At 49.5% G+C, this 18,845-nt stretch overlaps 1 protein-coding gene across 2 annotated transcripts in view; it reads left to right on the plus strand.

Moving 5' to 3' along the window:
* Positions 1-827: 827 nt before the first annotated feature.
* mmp11a (matrix metallopeptidase 11a) overlaps positions 828-18,845 on the plus strand; it is a 36,139-nt gene continuing 18,121 nt past the window's right edge. For both annotated transcript variants that reach the window (XM_069930463.1, XM_069930462.1), the window contains exons 1-3: positions 828-919; positions 6,191-6,459; positions 15,149-15,292. In XM_069930463.1, the coding sequence (XP_069786564.1) occupies positions 842-919; positions 6,191-6,459; positions 15,149-15,292 (491 nt within the window). In that variant the 5' untranslated portion in view covers positions 828-841. The remainder of the gene's footprint in view (positions 920-6,190; positions 6,460-15,148; positions 15,293-18,845) is intronic.

Raw genomic sequence — 18,845 nt, forward strand, 5'->3', positions numbered from 1 at the left:
CTTAGCAAGTTCTGCATATATGAGTTAGTAATTAGCCCTGAGGGTTGGGAAAGTGTCAATAAGGACAATGACATGATGGGACACAGACAGGATACCCCCTGGTCCTCCAAGTTCACAGAAACAGCAGGTAGGCAGACAGGATTGCCTAATGCCAAACTCATCCAGGAGGCAGAAGAATGTAAGGGGGAGGGTATTTCTATACTGAAATCAACTGTATAAAAGTTGGGTGAGCCCCAGTATGTGTGTGTATTCCCAGGGTAAGGGGATAGCACCCAACTTTGCATTGCTGTATAATAAATGTTCTTTGTTCTCAATTTTTGTCTCGAGCAATTTCTGTGAAGGTACTTCTGTTTCTCACAGGAGGGTGTGGGGGGTGAGAGGACATTTGGGAGGGTGTGGGTGTGTGTAGATGGCTGTGGGGGTTGCGAGGTGTGGAAGGTGTTAGAGAGGTGTGGGTGGGGATGTGAGGGGGCTTGGGAGGTGTGGAGGGTGTGTAGAGGGGAGTTTGGGAGGGTGGTGGGTTGTGAGGTGAGTTTGAGGGTGTATGAGGGGGGTTTGGGAGAGTGTGGGGGTGAGGGATTTTGGGAGGGTGTGGGGGTGTTTGGGAGATTGTGAGGGGGGCTTGGGAGGGTGTGGGGGTCTGAGGGGGATTGGGAGGTGTGGAGGGTGTTTGAGGGATGTGAGGGGGGTTGGGAGGTGGGGTGTTAGCTCTTTGAGGAGGGGGCCTGCCGGGTCATGAAGCGCCATGAGGAGCGGACGTGCCCGCGGTCTGTTTGGTTTCGAGCGACGCGCGCTCCCGCAATAGTTCTCGCGGCCGCCGTCGGGAGCGTCTCCCGAGAAGATGTGGGTGGTCGGTGTGGCCGCCGCTCTGGTGGTCTGCAGCAGCGCCGTGCCCGCGCCCGGGGGCGAGCGGCCACGGGTAAGAGAGCTACTCCGGTCCGGTCGCACCCATGCGGGGGGTGAGCTCCTCGGTATCTCCGTGTCCCGCTGCTGCCCACAGGGATCATGGGGTGGCAGTCCCAACCGGCTCCTGGATCCTGGAGTCGGGTCCTGCTCCGGGATCGGGGTGCTGGCAGGGGGGGGGGGGGGGGTGGTGGGAGTCGGAACGATGCTGGAGCACGGAGTCTCAGACGGTTGTGGGCGAGCAGCGTCGCCGCAGGGAGCGCCGCGGTGGGATCCAGTGCTGGCCCCGGGGCGCCCTTTGTTTCAGTGCCGCCGGTGGGAGCAGGGGTTCGAGCGGGGCTTCCAGGAGAGGGACAAGTGCCGACACGCAGCCAGGTATTCAGTGGAACAGAAGAGGCAGCGCTTCCCGCTGAGGCTACATCTACAGACCGGTCCCGGCACGCCCGGACCACGGGCTGCCGATTGAAATGTACACAGCCAGCGGGGTCACAGTCCGTGCCGCCCACTTTCTACCTCCAACCGTGGGGAAAACCCCGCGCAGACATTGGGTAGGGGATGGGGGAAACGTCCTTACAGACAGCGCCGGATTCGAACCTCTCTCGCTAATGCTGGCCTTTTTCACAGCTCAGGAAATTTTCCTGGGAACTTGTGATGTGCAAGGTCGGTCCCGGGAATTCTAAACGGGTCCATGGTGTAAATGTTCCCCGACCGCCCTCTCCCTGCAGTGTGAAAGATCCGCCGCGGGAACTTTAAACGGGTCCATGGTGGTAGGGCTACAGACCCTGGAAATGTTCACCGACCACCCTCTCCCTGCGGTGTGAAAAGGTCCGCCACGGGAATTTTAAACAGTTCCACGGTGGCAGGGCTGTGGACCTTGGAAATGTTTCCGACCGCCCTCTTCTTGCGGTGTGAAAAGCCAAATAACTGATAAGGGAAGCTGCGTGATGTCAGCACTTGCGTGCTGCATCATGCAGGCGATTCCAATCTCTTTTCAGTGCCAACCGCTCAGTCCAAGATTCCGCCCTGCTCCAGCTCCCTCAACAGCCCCTAAGGCTAGAGCTGGATGAGGTCCTCGCCCAGGATGAGACATATAAGGCAATTGAACAACTGAGAATGGCAAAGCAGCAGGTACGGATGGGATCCCCCCCAGAGGTCTGGAAGGCTGGCGGCAAAACTCTGCATGTCAAACTGCATGAGTTTTTCAAGCTTTGTTGGGACCAAGGAAAACTGCCTCAGGACCTTCGTGATGCCACCATCATCTCCCTGTACAAAAACAAAGGCAAGAAATCAGACTGCTCAAACTACAGGGGAATCACGCTGCTCTCCATTGCAAGCAAAATCTTCGCTAGGATTCTCCTAAATAGAATAATACATAGTGTCGCCGAGAATATTCTCCCAGAATCACAGTGCGGATTTCGCGCAAACAGAGGAACTACTGACATGGTCTTTGACCTCAGACAGCTCCAAGAAAAGTGCAGAGAACAAAACAGGACTCTACATCACCTTTGTTGACCTCACCAAAGCCTTCGACACCGTGAGCAGGAAAGGGCTTTGGCTTTGGCAAATACTAGAGCGCATCGGATGTCCCCCAAAGTTCCTCAACATGATTATCCAACTGCACGAAAACCAACAAGGTCGGGTCAGTTACAGCAATGAGCTCTCTGAACCCTTCTCCAATAACAATGGCGTGAAGCAAGGCTGTGTTCTCGCACCAACCCTCTTTTCAATCTTCTTCAGCATGATGCTGAACCAAGCCATGAAAGACCTCAACAATGAAGACGCTGTTTACATCCGGTACCGCACGGATGGCAGTCTCTTCAATCTGAGGCGCCTGCAAGCTCACACCAAGACACAAGAGAAACTTGTCCATGAACTACTCTTTGCAGATGATGCCGCTTTAGTTGCCCATTCAGAGCCAGCTCTTCAGCGCTTGACGTCCTGTTTTGTGGAAATTGCCAAAATGTTTGGCCTGGAAATCAGCCTGAAGAAAACGGAGGTCCTCCATCAGCCAGCTCCCCACCATGACTACCAGCCCCCCCACATCTCCATCGGGCACACAAAACTCAAAACGGTCAACCAGTTTACCTATCTCGGCTGCACCATTTCATCAGATGCAAGGATCGACAACGAGATAGACAACAGACTCGCCAAGGCAAATAGCGCCTTTGGAAGACTACACAAAAGAGTCTGGAAAAACAACCAACTGAAAAACCTCACAAAGATAAGCGTATACAGAGCCGTTGTCATACCCACACTCCTGTTCGGCTCCGAATCATGGGTCCTCTACCGGCATCACCTACGGCTCCTAGAACGCTTCCACCAGCATTGTCTCCACTCCATCCTCAACATTCATTGGAGCGACTTCATCCCTAACATCGAAGTACTCGAGATGGCAGAGGCCGACAGCATCAAGTCCACGCTGCTGAAGATCCAGCTGCGCTGGGTGGGTCACGTCTCCAGAATGAAGGACCATCGCCTTCCCAAGATCGTGTTATATGGCGAGCTCTCCACTGGCCACCGTGACAGAGGTGCACCAAAGAAAAGGTACAAGGACTGCCTAAAGAAATCTCTTGGTGCCTGCCACATTGACCACCGCCAGTGGGCTGATATCGCCTCAAACCGTGCATCTTGGAGCCTCACAGTTCGGTGGGCAGCAACCTCCTTTGAAGAAGACCACAGAGCCCACCTCACTGACAAAAGACAAAGGAAGAAAAACCCAACAGCCAACCCCAACCAACCAATTTTCCCCTGCAACCGCTGCAACCGTGTCTGCCTGTCCCGCATCGGACTTGTCAGCCACAATCGAGCCTGCACCTGACGTGGACATTTACCCCCCCCCCCTCCATAAATCTTCGTCCACGAAGCCAAGCCAAAGGAAAGAAAGACTTGCCACCTGACAACACTTTGGCCCGTAGCGACGGCAACACAATGCGGGATGAATGGGCATCCTCATTACCCATGATCCCTCACGCAGCTGTGTTCCTGGAGAAGTTCCAGCTGCGTGAGGGATTATGGGTAACGAAGTCAGCCGTTCATCCCGCATCGTGCTGCCGTCGCGATGTGCTGAAACACAGGGTGGGGCGACGGAGGGAGGGAGTGGGCGATTGACTGATCGACGGTGGAGGGGAGTGAAATTGGTCTTACACCTATGAGTGCATCACGCGTCATCGCTGGGGGGGGGGGGGGGGCGGAACCCCCTAAATTGCTGGGGAGGGCACATTCCCGGGAATTTGGACCGCGGTGTGAAAGGCCCTCGGATGTCCTGAATTCCTGGGAATTTCACCCAGGACAAAATAGGGTCACAGCTCGCCTGTGGTGTGAAAACAGCTGATGTAACAGCATTGGGCCGACCTGCCGGCTGTTGTTATTCACACTGTGCAAGAGCCTGAGGTGTCGAGATCAGCGCCAAGGAATTCCTCTCTCTGTGCCTGGGAGGGAGGGGTACTACAGGCTTTCGAGTCAAATTCACTGTCATCTGATTGCCCAAGTACAACCTGACTAAACAGCATTTCCCGTAGAAAACATGTTGACACACAACCAGGCATAACACACAAGCCGGAAACGTCACTGATTCTCCAGCATTTTGAGTTTTTGCTTATTTATAACACACGTGCATATGCAGGACGGGTATTCATAGACAAAAAAAATGAATAAATATTATTCCGTGCATCTGAGGCTTTCGGACAGACAGTGTGAGCAGTTGCTTTGGTCGGTCAGTGTTCTCACTGCCCGTGGGAAGAAGCTGTTCTTCAGCCTGGTGGTGCTGGCTCTCAGTGATGTCACTAGGGTTGCTGTCACCCAGTGCGATAATTCATGGTGTCACCCCCACCCCTCCCTGCCCCCCCCCCCCCCCATGAAGTATTTTTTTTGATTTTCCTTCATTCTTGAAAAGAATTACTGATAGAGGTTCACAAATATGATATTGTAGCTAAAATACTGGAACATTTGACCAAAGCAGCGACTATAAGAATACCGGCAGCAATGAAAACAACAGCGTGTGGTTGTAGTGCCTGCAGAAGAAACCATGCAACTCGAAGTGTCGTCACGACAGCTCTGACCGGGACACGTTAGAATATTCATAAAGGAAATGAGCTTCGAGTTTTAGCCTTGTAGGTACAGTAATACATGGAAGTTGGGCTGATGAAAAATGTTTTGGTTATAACTAAGTGCTGGAATATTTTTATTCAAAAGTAATAAATTTCTGCTGAAACACTGCACAAACATTTTACAGTCAGTCATTTTGGTCTCACCCCCTCTGATGGTGTCACCCAGTGCGGTCTGCAGCCCCTAGTATCGCCATTGCTGGCTCTGATACTCCTGTATTTTTTCCCTGATGGGAGCAGCTGAAAGATGCTGTGTGCAGGGCAGAAGGGGCCCTCGGTGATTTTGCACGCCCTCTTCAGACAGCGTGCCCAGCAGATCACATCGATGGAGGGAAGGGAGTCTCCAGAGATCCTCTCTGCCACTTATGGTCCTGTGGATTGACCTCCAATCCATTTCTCTGCAGCAACCGTACCCACACTGTGATGCAGCCAGCTAGAACACTCTCGATAGAGCTCCTATAGAAGGTTGTCATAATGGTGGCTGGTAGCCTTGCCCGTTTCAGTCTTCTCAGGAAGTGCAGTCGCTGTTGCGCCTTCCTGACAAGTGAGGAGATGATGTGTATCCACAATCGGTCACTGGTTAAGTGAACTCCAAGGAACTTGTTGCACTCCATTCTCTCTACTACAGAGTTGTTGCTGTGTAGAGGAGGATGGTCGTTCCTGGTCCTCCTGAACTCCACAATCATCTCCTTCATCTTGTCCACGTCAAGGCTCAGATTGTTACTCTCGCATCATTTCACGAGATTTCCCACCTCTTCTCTGTAGAGCGAGTCCTCGTTGTTGCTGATGAAGCTGATGACTGTCATGTCATCTGCAAACTTGTTGACACTGTTGGAGCTGGATCTGGTGATGCAGTCGTGGGTCAGTAGCATGAACAGGAGAGGGCCGAGCACACAGCCCTGAGGTGTGCCAGTGCTCAACGTGATGCTGTTCAAAGTTTCACTACCGATCTGGACAGACTGTGGTCTTCCTGTCAGGAAGTCCAGGATCCAGTTACAGAGAGGGGTGTTGCGTCCCAGCGAGGACAGCTTCTCCCCTAGCCTCTGGGGAATGATTGTATGAGACACCGAGCTGAATTCGATGGCCTCTTCGTTAGTTTGCTGCTCATTGCTTTTCAAATTCTCTTTCACCGCTCATTTTATTAAAGTGGACTCCAGCTAATTTTGAGCTCTTGACCTTTTCAGGGTTGGCTGCAGAAGATGAGTTTCTATTTTCCAAAGCCAAAGGGTGAGAGGAGACTGGCACTGTCCTTGGCCAATGGTCTGTTCCTGCCAACAGTTCCTGTCTCCCAACACCGTGTGGAACAAGGCTCAGGTCTGCTTAAGCCTCTACGCTGCGGTGTCCCCGATCTTCCCCCAGGAAAGGCTGGCCACGTGTGGTTTGGCAACACGAAACGCAGGAGACGCTTTGTCATCTCAGGAGGAAAATGGAAGAAAACAGATCTGACCTACAAGTAGGACATTTCTTTTGTTCCCGTGGCGTCAGAAATGGTTTTGTACATGTGTCTTTTGAATGTCCCTTTTGTACCAGCCTCCTCCACCACCCCTGGTAATGCGTTCTAGGCACTCCCCACTTTCTGTTAAAAAAACTTAGCCCTGACATCTCCCCTAAACTTTCCTCCCCTCATCTTAAACGGATGTGCTCTAGTATTTCCAACTGTTACCCCAGTGAAAAAAAGGTGCTGACTGTCCAACCTATCTATCAGTCGTCACCTCTCAGTTGTCCTTGCTACAAAGAAAATAACTCCAGTTATGTCAACCGAACTTAAGAAGAGATGTTCTCCACTCCAGGCAACATCCTGGTAAACTTCTGCACTTTCTCTAAAGCCTCTCTATGCCCTTCCTGTAACGAGGTAACCACAACTGAATCCAATACTCCAAGTCTGGTCGAACGGCATGTTTGTAGAAACATTACCTTGCGGCTCTTGAACTCTATTCCCTGACTAATCAGGGGGCCAATTGGTATAGCAGTTAGTGCAATGTCTGTACAGTGCCAGTGATCGGGATTGGACTTTGTGCGTTCTCCCTGTATCTGTGTGGGTTTTCCCCGGGGGCTCGGTTTCCTCCCACCATTCGAAAACGTACCGGAGATGTAGGTTAATTGGGTGTAAATTGGGCGGTGTGGACTCGTGGACTGAAATGGCCTGCTTCCTTGCTATATATAACCATTTGCAGCACAGAAACAGACCTGTTCGGCCCTACTAGTTTGTGACGAACATCTTCTCCCACCTCGTCCCACTGACCCGCATTCGGCCCATAACCCTCCACACCTCTCCCGTCCATATACCTATCCAACCTATCCTTGAATATTAACATCGATCTCGCTTCTACCACCACTGCTGGGTCATCCCATAACCCCACCACGCTTTGCGTGAAGAAATTCCCCCTCATGTTTCCTCTAAACTTTTCCTCTTTTACTCTCAATCCCCACCCTCTTGTTTGAATCTCCCCCACCCTCAGTGGGAAAAGCCTGTCCACATTGACTCTATCTGTTCCCCTTATAATTTTGAATACCTCTATCAAATTACCCCTCAACCTTCTACACTCCAGGGAATAAAGTCCCAACCTGCCCGATCATTCCCTGTAACTCAAACCCTGAAACCCCGGCAACATTCTCGTAAACCTCTTCTGCACTCTCTCTATACTGTTTATATCCTTCCTGTAATTCGGCCACCAAAAGTGCACACAATATTCCAAATTTGGCCTCACCAATGCCTTATACAATTTCAACATAACATCCCAACTCCTGTGTTCTATACTCTGATTTATTAAAGTCAACATACTAAATGCCTTTTTCACCACCCTATCCACATGTGATTCAACTTCCAGGGAATTATGTACCATGACTCCTAAATCCCTTTGTTCCACTGCATTCCTTAATTGTCTGCCATTTAATGTGTATGTCCTAATTTGATTAGTCCAACCAAAATGTAGCACCTCACATTTATCAGTATTAAGCTCCATCTGTCATCTTCCAGCCCACTCTTCTAACTGTCCTATATCACCCTGTCAGCTTGATAATCTTCCTCACTGTCTGAATTTAAAATATCCATTTAAATTTATGAAAAGGTGCCTTCTTAATCCCACTCCCATCAACTTGTGCGGTAGCCTTGAGGAATCCATGGACCTTGAATTGGACGGCATGGTTCGTGTGATGGTTAGCACAAAGCTATTACACCGCCAGTGACCCGGGTTCGAATCCAGCGCTGTCTGTAAGGAGATTGCACGTTCACCCCGTGTCTACGTGGGTTTCCTTCACCCTCCAAAACATGCGGGATTGGACATTAATATCTGTGTAATTGGACAGTACAGGTTTAAATGCCCAGAATCAGCTTCTACTGTGTTGTAAATATAATTTTAAAAATTAAATCTCTTGTTGAATAACCATGTACTCTCCTTTCAAATTCGACCTTCCAAGATCCATCACTTCATACTCATCCAGATTGAACTCCATCTGCTAGTTCTCCGCCCAGCCCTGCTTCCAATGTATATCCTGTTGTGACGTAGACAACCTTCGACACGATCTACAGACCCACCATTTCTTCATCCAAGTCATTTATAAAAATCACAAAAAGCAGGGACCCCTGGGGAACGGCACCTTGTCTCTGTCCTCCAGGCCACATATGCACCATCTGCTGTTATCCCCTGCTCCCTGCAGCCAAGCTAATTCCGACTCCAAGTGGCCAAGGTTCCTGATGTCTTTGGAGCCTACCATGGGGACCTTGTCAATGGCCATCACTCAACTTCATTAATAACCTTGGTCAAGAAACTTAATGAGGCTTGGTACGACGGGACCTGCCTCTCAGAAAGCCATGCTGACGTTGTCCACCAGGGGCTTCCAAACACGTGTCAAAGAGAATCACCTCACACTTAAAACATAGAACACTACAGGCCCTTCAGCCCTTGATGTTGTGCTGACCCAAATAAAAAAAAGGACTAAATCCTCCCTAACCCAAAACCCTCTATTTTTTTTCCATCCGTGTGTCTGTCTGAGAGTCTCTTAAATGCCCCCAATGTTTCAGCTTCCAGCACCATCCCTGGCAAGGCATTCCATGTACTCACAACTCTCTGCGTTAATAACACCCCTGATATCTCCTCTAACCCTACCTCTCCTAACTTTGTGGACATGTCCTCTGGTGTTTGCTGACCCTGCCCTGGGAAACAGGTGCTGGCTGTCCACCCTCTCATAACCTTGTAGTCCTCTATCAAGTCATCCTTTCTTGCTGATACACTATCAATAACTTCAAAAGACTGGCAGTTACCAGATGACAGGCTTTTATTAAGAATGAACGTACACTCACTGCTGGCTGGATTCCAGGGTTTGTTCTGGGGGACGGACTTGGGTGTAGGGAATTCCAAGGGGGAGCAGTTGCAGGGTTGGTCAGCTGGGAGACAGGCCGGCCCTACACACAGGGTTCGTCAGGAGGGAGACAGGCCGGCCCGACACACAGAGACTATCATGCTTGTCTGGACCAATCTCATTAATTCTGCATCTCTGCCCTGTTCGTCCAAGGACCCACACAGACGGCTCTTCAACCTTGTTCCCGTTGCTGCCGCTCCCGCCTCCGGCAGCTCATTTCAGAAACCGATCACTCTGTGTGAGAAACGTTAACCTCTCAGGTTCCTCTTTCAACCCCTTAAATCTAAGCCTTCCAGTTTTAGACTGTCCTGCCGTGGAAACGACTGTGGCAAGCTCTCCGATCCACGCCCCTCATCATTTTATCATTGCAGCCTTCTTTGTTCCAGGGAAAAAAGTCACAGCCGATCCAATCCATCTTTATAACTCATGTGCCAATCTAGGAAACCCCTGCCCCCTCTTGAGCTTAATCGCATCTTTGCTGTGGTGACAAGAGCAACCCTCAGTGCTCCTAGTGTTCTCCAATTGGAACACAATGGCCCAGATCTTGCACTTGATGCCTTAACTGCTGAAGTCGCTGATGCCAGCGACCTTGTCAACCTGTGCAGCCACTTTCAGGGACCACTGGGCTTTTTGCCTGAGGTCTCTGCTGCCCCCCTCCCCCACATTATCATTTACTGGGGGGCAGGGAGATCATTTCGTTGAGCACCTTCATGGCAACAACAAAGCGCTCCCGCTGACTTGTCTGTCCATGGTGTCGGGTGCTGCCAGGCTTGTGGCCACTGACAAATTGAAGGAACAACATCTTGTATTCCGTCTCCAACCAGACACCATCAATGTCGATGTCTACAATTTCTGTTCACCTTCCCATTCCCACTCCACCAACCAGTCTCTCTTTCCATCATCCCTCTGTTTCCTTCCCTCCACTCTCCATCCCAGTGAGTCTCAACCATTTTCTTCCCATTCGCATCCCACTTCAAATAATCCCCAAGCTATCGGTGCTCTGTGATTAGTAAGGGATTGCTTAAGGTGGGATGTGGATGGGAAGGGAAGGTTGAGAATCACTGCTCTAGACCCGATTGTTACTGAAATATTTTTCTGGAGAAAAATTGTCATTGGCCCATTTCCTTTGGAGTTCTGAAACCGTGCATATAATGAGTCACTTAGGGATGATTAAAACAGTGAGTTTCAAACATTTTCTTTCCACCCACCTTAAGCAATCCCTTACAGAGCACCAATGGTGTAGGGATTACTGAAAGTGGGTGGAAAGGGAAAGGTTGAGAACCTCTGGTCCACCCTCTTCTTCTTCTACTCTGATTCTAAAAACCTTGCACTTGCCTGAGTTAAATGCCATCTGCCATTCCCTTGTCTGCTTTCCCAGTTCACCTGCATCCTGTCGTCCTCCAAGTCCTCCTTCCCCACTGTTGGCATCCCGGCAATTTTGCCGTTGACTGCCCACTTACTAATCATGCCTCTTGAGTCCTCATCAAAATTGTCCCTACGTGTGACAAGGAGCAGTGGCCCCTGCGCCATTCCACTGCTCACAGCCATCCAATCCTGGTAGCAAACCTCCACTCCCGTCTTCTCTGCCATTGTCCTCCAAGCCAGTTGGTCAGCGCTCCTTGCATCCCATGCGATCTCGAGCAGCCTGTTATGCAGGACTTTGTCAACCACCACCTTGCCCTCATCAATCTGCTTGGACATTTCTTCAAACAAAAAAAAACATTAAATTTGTGAGGCTGTATTTCTCACTCTTGGCCATGCTGAGAATCCCAAATCAGTTGATACTTTTCAAAATGCAGATACATCACATCATTGCACAATCAAAAGGCACTCCAGCTGCACTTGAAGAATTCAAGGTTCCTGATTGTCATGTAACAGTACAGAACGTAATATTACACGAAATCGCCTTCTGCCTGCCGCTATCTGCTTTCTCAACCGTGCCAGCCGAAATGATGACATGCTCGTCCAAGTCTAGGCCTCCATTCCAGAGACCAACCGTTCATTATGGCCTTCTGAACATCACTTTGACTCACTATTCATTTACCTGGTCAAACATCTGCAGCAGTCCCTCAGTTTCTCTCGACACATGCGCTGCCAATTCTGTTGGGAATTTCCCGTACGTTCCCCATTTGGATTTAGGCTGTTGACCTGCATTTTGTACAGTAGAAGTCCAAAAATCCAGGCTACTCGGAGATGGTAGTCGGCCTGGATTTTCTGGATTCTCGGGCAGTACTTCTAAAATTCAAATTTAAGTAAGAATAAAAGTGCAGGGCTGGTGGGTGAGACATATGTGGCTCCCACTGCATCTGCTGCAGGGCTGGTGGGGACACGTGCAGCTCCCACTGCATCTGCTGCAGGGCTGGTGGATGGGACATGTGCAGCTCCCACTGCATCTGCTTGACACTTCTTTTGGTTTCTTTAAATACTTTTGCATATTACCTTGTTTACGACTTTGTAATTTCTTTGTGAGAAGATTATTCTGCAGCATGCACGACTCCCGAAGGCTGAAGCTATAGTTCTGCTCCACAAGTTTAACAACCGTGGACTTTTCTGCAGTAACACTGCACTTTCCCATACCGTATGTTTCCATTAGAACAGTATTGCGTACACCTAATTATTTCAAGTTGGTCACTCAGTTTCAACTTCACACTGCAAAGTTTATCTGCTTTAGGATCCACTATTATGGGTCTGTTAAAGCCAATGTTTTCTATGGTTCCCTCTGTTCATCTGTGGTACTTGCACACGCATGCAAAAACTCGCTAAATTTTAAAAAGTTTGAGAGTTTTCAGAAAGTCTGGATTCTCAGGTGATCCATATTCCCAGCATCTGGATTGGACTTCCACTGTAGACACCTTTCTCTCTCTCTCTTCTTCTCTCTTTCTCTCTCTCTCTCTCTCTCTCTCTTCTTCTCTCTTTCTCTCTCTCTCTCTCTCTCTCTCTCTCTCTCCTCTTTCTTCCTCTCTCCCCTCTCTCTCTCTTCTCTGTCTCTGTCTCTCTCTCTCACCATCCAAATGGACAACTGATTTGTCCGCAGCTTCACAGACATTTTAGTCACCTGGGAAAACCGGTTCTCCCAAGAATTTCCTGTGTCGCATCTCATTTCTGAAATAATTCTGGCACAATAGTCAAAGACCGGGTCAGCTCTAATCCCACTGGTTGGTGAAGCAGGTGGAATGAATGGCCTTCTCTTGCTCGTGGGTAAGTTCTTAACCAGGCCGGTTACTGCTGGAGTTCCACCAGCAATTGTTTGAAATATTTCTACACAGGCATGCTACCTGGCTGAGTTTGTCCAGCAAATATTTGGGTAAAGGGGAGGAACAACACCTCGCATTCCTCCTGGGTTTTCTCATTTTAGGTAAATCCCCACACTCACCTAATTTAACATTTGTTAGCAATGATACAAAGATCGGTGGAGAGGTGGACCGCAGAGAGACTCGGACAGATTAGGAGAACGGGCAAAGAAGTGACAAATCAAATACAATGCTGGAAAGTGTATTTTTTAAATCTTTGGTAAGTGTACTGTCATGCACTGATAGAAAGAATAAAGGGGCAGGCTGACAAAATTCAGAATTTGGAGGGAGTCCTCGTGCAAGATACCCTGAACATTGACCTCCGGTTGGTGAAGAAGGTGAATGCAATGTTGCATAGAGGGATAGGATAGAAGAGCAGGGACGTGACATTGAGGCATATAAGGCACTGGTGAGACCTCATTTGGTACAGTTTTGGGCTCCTTTCAGATGGGCTGGCATTGGAGAGAGTTCAAAGAAGATTCACAAGAATGATTCCTAGAATGAAGGGATTAGCGTATGAGGAACGTTTGACGGCTGTTGAACTGTCCTCCTTGGAGATCAGAAGAATGAGGGGGATCTCATAGAAGCATTTTGAATGTTGAAAGGCCTGCACAGAGTAGATGTGACAAAGTTGTTCCCCATGGTTAGGGAGTCTAGGACCAGAGGGCACAACTTCAGGATTGAAGGGCGCCCCATTTAAAGCAGAGATGTGGAGGAATTCCTTCAGCCAGAGAGTGGTGACCCTCTTGGGTTTTCTACCACGGGTGTTGGGTATATTTAAGGCAGAGATTAACAGATGTCTGAATAGTCAGGGTATCAAAGGATACAGGGAGAAGGCCGGGGAGTGGGGCTGAAGGGGAGAATGGATCAGCTCATGATGGAGTGGTGGGGCAGATTCAATGGGCCAAATGGCTGACTTTTGCTCCTATATCTTACGGTCTTAAATATCCAACAGCATCAGGGATCAGCAAGGAAACAAGGGAGGTGTGGTGGCACTCTGAATACAAGATGAAATAAGGGTAACTCTGAGAGATGGCACAAGATCTAAGGAGCAGAATATGGGAGAGATTGTCTGTAGGCAACTAAATGACGATACAAGTCCCCGGGACTAGACAGGATTTACCCCAGATCACTGCAGGAAGCAAGGGAAGAGATTTCTGGGACGTTGGCAATGATCTTTGCAACTTCCCTGGCCACAGAAGAGGCACGAGAGGGGAGAAGGATGGCAAACATAGTCCCTTGTTCAAGAGGGAGAGTCGTGGGAATTATAAACCAGTGAATCTTCAACTAAGGGAAAGGATTCTTGGGCATGGGAGAGAGTATGATTTGTGGAGTGAGGCAAAATGAGGACTGCTGGGAACGTGCATCAAGTTTTCGTTTTCAATTTAAAAAATATTCTTAATGATAGAGCACAGTAGAAGGCCCCTTCCAGCCCATAAAACCCGTGTCAACCAATGACGTTTTGGAGGGTGGGAGGACACAGGGAGAACGTGCAAACTCCTACACACAGCAGTGAGTTCGTGCCTGGGTTGCTGGCACTGTAACAGCGCTGTGCTAACTGTGCTGTCCTTAACCAAACCTGTCAGATTACGTGCCCCCACCCTGTTCATTAAACATAAAAGTATTTATCAGTCATTACGAGTGGGTGATCAACTGAGGCATTTGTTGCCGCAGATGGTTGTGGGTGTATTTAAGGCAGTGATTGATGGATTCTTGATTAGCCAAGTTATGGGGAGAAGGACGGGCAACGGGGAAATGATTAAATATCAGTGTACTGAATAGCCCAGTGGTTCTCAACCTTTCCCTTCCCACCCACATCCCATTTTAAGCAATCCCTATGCTTTCAGTGCTCTGTGATTAGTAAAGGATTGTTTAAGGTGGGATGTGGATGGGAAGGGAAGGTTGAGAATCACTGCTCTAGACCCTGGAGAAAAATTGTCATTGGCCCATTTCCTTTGGAGTTATGAAACTGATCAATGACCACTCGCAGACATGAAGCAAGATTCAAGGCTTTATTGATCAGAAGACCCAGACCTGCCTCTGCATGCTGCCAGCTCACGTCCAAGGCAGGTATTAGGGGATCTTATGGGGAGGGGCCAGCCTGCCCAGCCCAGTGAGGACATGCCACCACTGGAACTGTACACATAACGAGTCAATTAGGTCCCATTAAAACAGTGGTTTTCAAACTTCTTCCCACCCACATCCCACCTGAAGCACCGATGGCACAGAGATTACTGAAAGTGGGATGTGAATGGGAATAAAAAGGTTGCGAACCACTGGATTTGCGTATGTCATTAATCTTCTTCTCCAGAGTGAGAGACGGAAGCTGTTGCACAGAATTCGGGGAGGGCTGGCAAGTGGTAGGCTATCCTGTCCCAATGTGGGAGCTTGTCACGCCTGGTGCTGACCACCGATTCGGACAAAAGGCAGGGTTTACTGCACACGCCATTGATGACTTGTCAGAACGTCACTCACCCCTTCTTGGTCCTCCAGAATCCGACGGTTTCCGTGGCAGCTGAGTGAAGTGAAGGTCAGGCGCACTGTTGCTGAAGCTGTGCGAGTCTGGAGTGACGTGACTCCTTTAACCTTCACCGAGGTGCAGGATGCAAGCGCCGATATCGTTATCGAGTTCACCAGGTAGGAGTTCCCACAAGTCAAGCTGGTCTGACCGGGTGAGGGGATTGAGGGAAATATCGGCAAGCAGCTTCAGTCGGCAGGAGCAAGGAGATCTGGCAGAGGAGCTGCATTTACTTTGATGCAGGAAGCATCAGGGGGTCAAAGGACTAGAGACTGGCTGGAGGGGTACCAGAGGGATGCCGAGGGTGGGAAGGGTTCCCGGGGTAGGGGTTGGGGATGCTGAAGGGTTCCTGACTCTGTTGGAGGTTCAGATCTAGAGCTCAGATTGCTGATGGTTTGGGCTGCGGGAGGCGAATCTGCAGACACTCGGTCACTCTGGGGAAATGGGGGGGACTCTTCTTTGCTTCTCTTTCCCTGACCGTCAGGGGTGCCAGGCAATTTCTGCTGGTGGCGAATCTTTGCCTTAAGGCCGACTAAGGTCAATCTCATATTACACTCGTTTTATTACGTGACAATAAAGGAATCTTGATTGTTTTTTAATGGCATGGTAACCAGCCCACGCTGCCCAAATCTAACCATGTGACAAATGAACCTTCCCATCCCGTACGTTTTGAATGGTGGGAGGAAACCGGAGCCCCCGGGGAAAACCCCACGCAGATACGGGGAGAATGTACAAACTCCTTACAGACAGCGCGGGATTCGAACCCTGGTCCCAATCGCTGGCGCTGTAACGGTGTTGTGCTAACCACTGTGCCCATGATGTAAATGATATGCTTCCATTTTGTAAAAACAAACCCAAAGTCACTGTGAGCATTGCCCGGCGGTCCCCAGTAATAAGAGAGAGAGAAGCAAAAGAGAGGCCTGAATGCCTGTGGATTCGGCCCCAGCACTCACGCAGTCTCCGGTTGGTTCCGTTGGCCACTCGAGCTCCAGATCCATGGTCAGGGAGCCTTCAGCGCCCAAGGCCCTTCGGGATCCCTTTCAGCCCTCCATGCCCTCTCGAATCCTGGCTCTGATACTTGGTTCCCATTGATTGGGATTTTTGAACAGGTGACCAAGAGTGCTGACGGGACCAGGTTGGTCGGCATTATGCATGAGGGGTTCTGCAAGGCCTTTGTCAAGGTCCAGCCTGGTCAGATCACGTGGGATCAATTGCAAGCCGACCAAGTGGACGCCGATTCAGCCCAGCAGTAGGAGGCAGAGGTTGATGGTGGAGGCCTGTGACCAGGTCTGTGACACAGGGGATCGCTGCTGTTTGTCATGTATTGACAAACGTGGACAAGAATGTCGATGGCAAGATTAGTGGGCTTGTGGCTAACACCAGAACTGGTGGGACATTGGAAAGATGTCCAAGGTTGTGGCAGGATCTAGGTGTAGATGGGATTTAACTCAGACAAGTGTGAGGTGATGTGTCTTAGGAACTTAAACCACATACACAGGGATAGGTAGGCCAAAGGGTACAAGTACACCGTTCCTGGAAAGTGGCGATGTAAACATACAGTGCTGTAGAAGGCATTTGGCGTACTTGCCTTCATTGGACAGGTATTGAGTTGGAATGTCCTATCACAGCTGTAGGAGACACTGGTGAAACTTCGCTAAGTGTTGGGCGTAGTTCTGGTTGCCAGTGGCATCGGAAGGATGTGATGAAGCTGGAGATAGTGCAGGAAAAATTCACAACAATATTGCTGGGGCAGGAGTGTTTGAATCAGAAGGGGAGATGAAATTGGCTGGGACTGTTTACCCTGGAGCGTAGGAGGTCAAGGTATGACCATCTGAAGGTTTATAAGAGGCACAGATAAGGTGGGTGGTCACTGTTCTTTCCCAGGAAGCTAAAACTGGAGACCATAGGTGAGGGGGGTACCTGAGGGGCAGGATTTCTAACATAGGGTGATGGGAGCATAGAATGAACTGCCAGAGGAAGTGCGAGAGATGGGTATAATTACATTTTAAAAATGTTTAGACGTGTATCTAGGGAGGAAAGGTTTATAGAGATATGGACTAACTCAAGAAGGCACCTAGGTCAGCAGTGAGAGTTGGGCCAAAGGGCCTGTTTCCTTGCTGCATCACAATGAGTCCATCCTAGCATCTCCCTGCCACCTGTCAGATGCTCGCTCACACTTCAGCGACCCAGCTCCACGATTTGCACCCCCATCGTGGTGTCAAATATTTGGTGTCCTCAATGCTGCAATTCGGTGAGACTGATTTTGAGCAGGTCCTTGAATCAAGTCAGGACAAGTCATTGAATCAATTCAGGACATCCCAGGCAAAACCCTCCCAATCGTAGAGAACATCTACAGGGAACGCTGCCATCGGAGAGCAGCAGCGATCATCAAGGATCCACACTACCCAGCACATGCTCTGTTCTCACAGCTTCCATCGGGAAAGAGGTGTCGGGTGCTACGACTCGCACCACCAGGTTCAGGAACAGCTGCTACCCCTCCACTACCAGACTCCTCAACAATAAACTCAATCAGGGACTCATTTAAGGGCTCTGACTTGGGGACTTTATTGATTTTATTCTCTCTGTATTGCACAGTCAGCTGTACCTGAACCTGGTGGTGCGAGTCGTGTACTGGGTGGTGCAGATCCTTGATGATCTCTGCTGCTCTCCGACGGCAGCGTTCCCCGTAGATGTTCTCGATAGTGGGGAGGTTTTAGCCTGTGATGTTCTGTGCTATGTCCATTGAAGGGCTTTATGCTCAGGGGTATTAGTGTTCCCATACCAGTCCGTGATGCAATCGGTCAGCACACTTTCCACCACATAGCTATAGAAATTTGCCAGGGTTTCTGGTATCGTACCAAACCTCCACAAACTCCTGAGGAAGTAGAGGTACTGACTTGCTTACTACGTTATGCCATTGGTGTGTTGGGTCCAGGAAAAATTCTCCAAGATAGTGACTCCCAAGAATCTAAATGTGCTCACCCTCCACACCACTCATCCCCCACTGATCACTGGATTGGATCCCTCTGGTTTTCCCTCCCTGAAGTGAACAATCACCTCCTTAGTTTTGGTGACATTGAGTGCACAGTTGTTGGGGCATCGATCAACCAAGTTTTCAATCTCCTTCCTGTATGCTGGCCCATCCCCATCCTTTATACAACCCACTACCATGGTATTGTCAGCAAATTTGTAGATGGTGTTATTGTTGTATCGAACCACACAGTTGTAAGTGTAAAGTAGCGGATTAAGAACACGGCCCTGTGGTTCTCTGGTACTGATGGAGATTTTGGAGGAGGAGTTCTTACCAATCCTCACTGATTGTGAGTCTGGAGGTGAGGAAATTCAGGATCCAATTACACTGGGGGGTGTTCAGTCCCAGGTCTTGGAGTTTGCTGATCAGTTTTGAGGGGATGATGGTGTTAAATGCCGAACTATAGTTGATAAAGAGTATCCTGATGTATGCATCTTTACTGTCCAGGTGTTCCAGAGCTTTGAGGAGGGCCAGTGAGATGGCATCTGCCATAGACCTGTTACTACGATAGGTGAACTGATCCATGTCACTGCTCAGACAGGAGCTGAGATGCTTCATCACCAGCTTTTCAAAACACTTCATCACTGTTGATGTAAGTGCTACTGGTTGGGCTAGTTCCATTTCCATGGACGGTGCTGTGG

The sequence above is a fragment of the Narcine bancroftii genome, chromosome 4 (genome assembly GCF_036971445.1).
Source record: "Narcine bancroftii isolate sNarBan1 chromosome 4, sNarBan1.hap1, whole genome shotgun sequence".
Lineage (NCBI taxonomy): Eukaryota > Metazoa > Chordata > Chondrichthyes > Torpediniformes > Narcinidae > Narcine > Narcine bancroftii.